The sequence below is a fragment of the Miniopterus natalensis genome, chromosome 3 (assembly GCF_054644295.1).
Source record: "Miniopterus natalensis isolate mMinNat1 chromosome 3, mMinNat1.hap1, whole genome shotgun sequence".
Taxonomy (NCBI): domain Eukaryota; kingdom Metazoa; phylum Chordata; class Mammalia; order Chiroptera; family Miniopteridae; genus Miniopterus; species Miniopterus natalensis.
The window spans coordinates 1,489,488-1,494,785 of record NC_142083.1 but is presented as its reverse complement, the minus strand read 5'-3'; the positions used below and the strand labels follow the sequence as shown (position 1 = coordinate 1,494,785).

The 5,298-nt window shown below is 71.5% G+C and overlaps 1 protein-coding gene across 1 annotated transcript; it reads right to left on the bottom strand.

Moving 5' to 3' along the window:
- Positions 1-1,331: 1,331 nt before the first annotated feature.
- CCNO (cyclin O) lies at positions 1,332-3,159 on the bottom strand. The gene is made up of 3 exons (XM_087815039.1): positions 2,800-3,159; positions 2,175-2,360; positions 1,332-1,814 (listed from the first exon to the last, which is right to left on the bottom strand). The coding sequence occupies exons 1-3, from the start codon at positions 3,157-3,159 to the stop codon at positions 1,332-1,334; spliced, it is 1,029 nt and encodes a 342-aa protein (XP_087671165.1).
- Between the last annotated feature and the right edge of the window lie 2,139 nt (positions 3,160-5,298).

Sequence of the window (5,298 nt, the reverse complement as noted above, 5' to 3'; positions counted from 1 at the left end):
GATTATAAAACCCACACTTCAGCCCTACCAGGCACGTGCTGTTACTCCCGCTTTTACAGAAGAGACCTGAACATAGTGATGAGACAGCAGGCTGACCCGAGTCCACCTGCTTAACGGGTGCTTTATCCTCCCTCGCAGCATCTCATTTAGGCTTCACAACAGCCCGTTTGGGGCTGGTGCAGAGACGCTCACCTCGGAAAGAGGGTTTTCTGAGCACCTACAGGAACTTGTACTTGGGGGGAGCTGAGCAGTGGGGCTAAGGGTGGGACCGGGCACAGATCACCTGCCTCCTACTCCTGGCTTCTGCACTGTTAACCTCTCTGCGGCCCAGTGTCCTTCCCTGAAAAATGAGATGACACCTGTTGGGCTGAAGTAAGGAGTGGTGAGCAGGTGCCTGGCACCCTGAGCGCTCAGTGCCACTGTCATGGTTACCCTGGGCCCCAGGTAGCAGGTGTAAGAGTAGTGGGGCTGTGATTGAGGGTAAAAGGGCTGCATTTGTGGTGGTCGTTACCACCTGCAAAGCCTCGATTTCCAGCACCTGGAGCTGGGGCAGCCCTCCCTCCGCTATGCTTGTGGGCCTGCGCAGTCCCAAGCTTCCCGGCCGGCATCGGGCACTGCTGCTTGGCACCAGCATTGCACCCTGGCCCCGCTACACAGCATGGACTGCTGTGGGTTGTTGGGCCTCTACCCCCCACCACACCCTTTGGACCTCTGTCCTCATTCTCCTGGCAGGAGGGGGTCACAGGATACCAACAAATGACCCTGACTGGCCTTGTAACTGGAACCAGGCCACCTGGACCTGGGGGACCTGGTGGGGTTTTTCTAAATTGATTTAGAGGGAGGGAGAGAGAAACATCGATGTGAGAAACAGGGATCGGTTGTCTCACAGGGCAACCTGGGTATGTGCCCTGACCGGGGAACTGGACCTTTTGTGTAGGGGCCGAGGCTCCAACCAGCTGGCCACCTGGGCTGACCTGATGTTTTTAGAGAGACACCAACTACAGAGCGGAGCTGGAGGGGGGAGGACCCCCGATTGTTGCCGGTGCTTTTATTGCCCTTGGCCTTCACCATCCCTCCTGGCAGCAAACAGGTGCAAGAGGAGCATTGAGACAGGGGGACAGACAGAGACAACCTGTTTATTGGGCAAAGACGCTCTCAGTAAAATAAATAACCAAGCAGACGCTACTATCTACTGTCCTACAGTTTACAACCAGGAGGGCCTGGTGACCAAGCGGAAGCCCCCACCTCTCCCTGGGCCAATACTGCGCCCTCCCCAAGCCACGGAAGAGGTCCAGCCCCGCCAGGGGCTAAAAGGAGACGGAGGGTCCGCTTTATTTCAAGCTCGGGGACAGGCTGCACTTGTCGCAGAGCGGGAGGGGCAGCCTGTGAGCCAGGGAGGCCGCGTTGATGGCCACCAGGAGCTGCAGCTGGCCCAGGCAGTCCCGCAGCTCGGGCTCGGGGTGCTCGCCCAGGCTCAGGTCCACGGGGCGCGGGAGCCGGAGCAGGCGGTCGGCCAGCGCCAGGCAGCAGATGGCCAGCAGGGAAGGGGCGTAGCTGCTGAAGGCGTAGTCGGCCAGGCTCAGCTCGGCCACGGCGCGCGCCAGCGCCTGCGCCTCCAGCGCCTGCGAGGCCGGGTGCCCCGCGTCCACGCGCGCGAGCGTGAAGTGCTCCAGGAAGAAGCTGACGGTGGGCGCGCCCAGGCTGAAGCGCAGCTTGTGGAGCACGACGCGCTCCAGGTTGCAGAGCTGCTGCCGAGAGAAGGCGCCGCAGCACAGGGCCAGCAGCTGCTCCACGCGCGGCGGGTGCACCTCCACCTGCAGCACAGGGGCGCTCAGCCCCGCCGCGCGGCCGCCACCCCGGGAGAAGCCCGGGGCTCCCCCATCCCTCCCGGCGAGGCAGCTGGGGCTGCGCCCCGCCGCCGCCTCCACCCAAGTCACCCGGGCCGGGCCGTGCGCTCCCAGAGCATCTCCGCTAACTACCGTCGGGCTAAGGAGCGGGTGGAGGTTTACAGGGGCCGGGATGGGAGCGCGGGCCCGCCCGCAGCCGGTTTCCTGGGCGGCTGGGAGGGGGCGGGATGGCGAAGGTGAGGCTGCGGGCCCGGTGAGTTTGCGGACGTCGGCCAGGAGCTGGGGCGCCCAGCGGGAAGCCGGGGGCCCAGGCCCGCGCGCAGGTACCTGTTTGCAGGCGATGAGCAGGGACGTGACCCCGAGCAGCTGGAAGCAGTCGGCGGCCACGGGCGTGGTGGCGAGGAAGCGGTCCAGGGTGTTCACCGCCAGGCACAGCGACTCGAAGGAGAGGCCGAACCGGCGGTGCACGGGGATCAGCCAGCTGAGCAGCTGGCAGCGGGACTCCGCGGTCACCTGCCGGGAGGGGCCCGGGAGGCGGCGGCTGAGCCGGGGGACGGGCCGGGGGGGGCGAGGGGCCCGGGAGCTCCCGGGGCGGGCGGGAGGCAGCGGCGGCTGAGCGCGTGCGGACCGGGCAGCGCGGGCCGGGCGCCCAGGACCTCGGGGAATCGCCTCAGCAGCCCGGGGGGGGGGGGGGGGGGGGGGGTCCCCCCACCCTGCAGGTGAAGACACAGCTCAGGATTGTTGAACAGCTGGCCTGGGGCAGGGAGCAGCGGGACTCGGCCTAGACTCCGTCTTACTTCCTCCGCCTGCGCCCACTGGCTGGTTTGGGGACCTCGGGTGGGCCTCCGACGCCCGCTGGGCCCGCCTCGCCCCCGCGGGGAAACGCGGCCCCTTCCCGCCGGGGCGCGGGCCGGACGCGGGGGGGCGGCGGGAGGGCCCCACCCGCGCTCACCTGTGGCTGCCGCGCCAGCGCCCCCCGCGCGTGGAAGTGGCTCTCCCGCGCCCTGCGGAAGGCGTAGCAGCTCTGACCGTAGTCGCGGAAGGTCCGCAGATCCAGCTGCGCCGGCTGCTGGGCAGAGCCTCGCGCCCGGGGCCCGGCGGGGCTGCCCGCGCCGTCCGAGCCGCAGCCGCAGCCGGAGCCGGGGGACTCGAGCGGGCGGCCGACGCCGGAGTCCCCGGGGCGCGGGCTCAGCGGCCGCAGCGGCTGCTTCCTCCCGAGGCGCCGGCTCTTCTTCACCGGGGCCCGCAGGTGCCGGTCGTCGTCCCCTCTCCCGGCCCGCGCGGCGGGGCTGGCGGGACACGGGGTCACCATGCTGCGGCCGGGGCGCCGCCCCGCTTCTCCAGGGCTGCGGCGAGGGGGCGGCGGGGCGGCGGGGCCCTAAGTACCCGGCACTCCCCGCCCCGCCCCCGCCTCTCACTGGCTGGACCCCGGCGCCGGGGCCGCGCTTTCCCGGCTCAACTACCGCCCCGAGCGCCGCCCGCCAGCCGGCGGAGGAGGGGCCCCCGCGGCCGCGCACCCTCGGGCGCAGCGGGCTCCGCGCGCGTCCCACGTTACCCGGGCAACCGGGCGGGGTCCCCGCCCGAGGTGCTCGGGGCCCGCGGCGCGGAGGCGGGGGCGCGGCCGGGTGAGCGCGGGGTCCCGCGGAGCAGCCGCCCCGCGCCCGGAGGAGGCCGTCCCGGGGCGCCCCCCGCGCGGGGCCGGGTGGCCGGACCTTCCCCGCGGGCCCGGGCCCAGGCCGGCGCTTGGGTGAGGTCCGTCCCCGGCCCCGGACGAAGGCTGCGGCGACAGCTCGGTCCGCACGGGGCCTCCGGCAGCGCCCCGCACCGGCGACGCCCCGTCACTGCGTCTGTGGTTCCGTTTTAGGCGGGACCCGAGCGGCCGGCGTCGCCCCGTGTGCGGGGCTCTGCGCGGCCGCCGCTGTGGCCGGTCAGCCCGGGAGCCTCGGGCAGCGGGTCTCCGCGCTTCCACCCGCACCGCGGGGGCTGCAGCGCTTTACGCGCAGCGTCGTCGGGGGGGGGGTGCGCTTCCCGTCTCACCGGCCCGTCGGCGTCCGCCCGTCTGCCCCGGGGCGGCCCTTCCCCGGGGGTCACCCCGCTTCCCGCCCCCCAGCCTCGGGGGGGGGGGGACGTTTGCTCAGCGGGAGTGTCCCTCCCGCGGGCTCTCGGGGCGGGAGGGCCCCGCTGAGCCGCAGCTCCCGGGCCCCGCGGGTTCGTCCGCAGCGTGCGGCCTGGAGGAAGCCGGACCCCTTGGGCGGCGCTGGTGGCACAGGGAGCGTCTGGGGGCCTCCGAGGGGGCGCCCAGCCTCTCGCCCCGCCCAGGAGAGGCTGCCGGGTGGGGGGATCGAAGGGCAAGTCTTTGCCCCCAGAAGTGTAGTGGTTTGAGGTGCAGGTAAAAGAGAAAGGGCCTACTCGGCCGGTCAGTGCCCCCGCACCCTGTGGACCTGGGCCACGTCTTCAGCCTCCAGGCCGCGGTGTAATTTGTAACGTGAGAGACCAGCTAAGAATCGCCCGTCCCTCGAAGTACAGACGCCAGGCCCGGCTCCTCGCCCGGGCTGCTGGGGAGCACGTGGGGGGGCCGGGGCAGCCGGAGAGGGCTCGGGCCACGGCCCCTCGGTGCGCGGCGGGGCCCAGGACCGAGTCTCAGGCCAGCCGGGCGGCGCGCTGGACGCACACGGCCCACCCGCGGGGCAGGAGCGCGGCTCCCACCTTCGAGTCCTCTCGGGGCCTCTCCTCCCTCGTCTGTTAAAAGCAGACACGAACCCTTAAAACGCAGCCCTTCTGGGTAGGAAGCTGCCCTGGGGAAGTGAACAATGTCCCCGTGAGCCAGCCCCCACGCAGTCCCGTCGCGCTACCCACCCGCGGAAGCGCCGCGTTGGAAAGGCTGCGCCCCCCACCCCCGAGCCCCGCAGTTGGAGAGGCTGCGCCCCCCACCCCCGAGCCCCGCAGTTGGAGAGGCTGCGCCCCCCACCCCCGAGCCCCGCAGTTGGAGCTAACGCCCAGAGTCGCCCGCCAGGCTGGGGACAGGCCCCCCCGCCCCCCCCGCCCCCCCCGCCGCTCGCCGCCGCCCCGCCCAGCGCCCCCGCCCAGCGCCTGCGGGGAGCCGGGCCCCGCTCGCGGTTTTCAGCCCCTGGGGCGCGGGGGCCTAGGGCAGCGGGCCTCCGGCTGCAGGGCCAACGTGAGACGCAGGCCCCCTGCAAGCCCATGTCAGATGGAGAGTCAGCTTTCAGTGCGCCCCAGATGCTGCACCGGCACGTTTACGCGAAAATGACGTTTTGTAGCCCCGGCTGGGCGCTCGGCGTCAGAGCGAGGGGCTGCGGACCGAAGGGTGGAGGGTTTGAGTCCCAGCCAGTCAGGGGCACCTGGACCGCGCGCCTGGGTTGTGGGTTTGCTGCCCACCCGGTCGGGGCGCGGGACGCAACCAACCTGTGCGTCTCCTTCACACCAAGTCCCC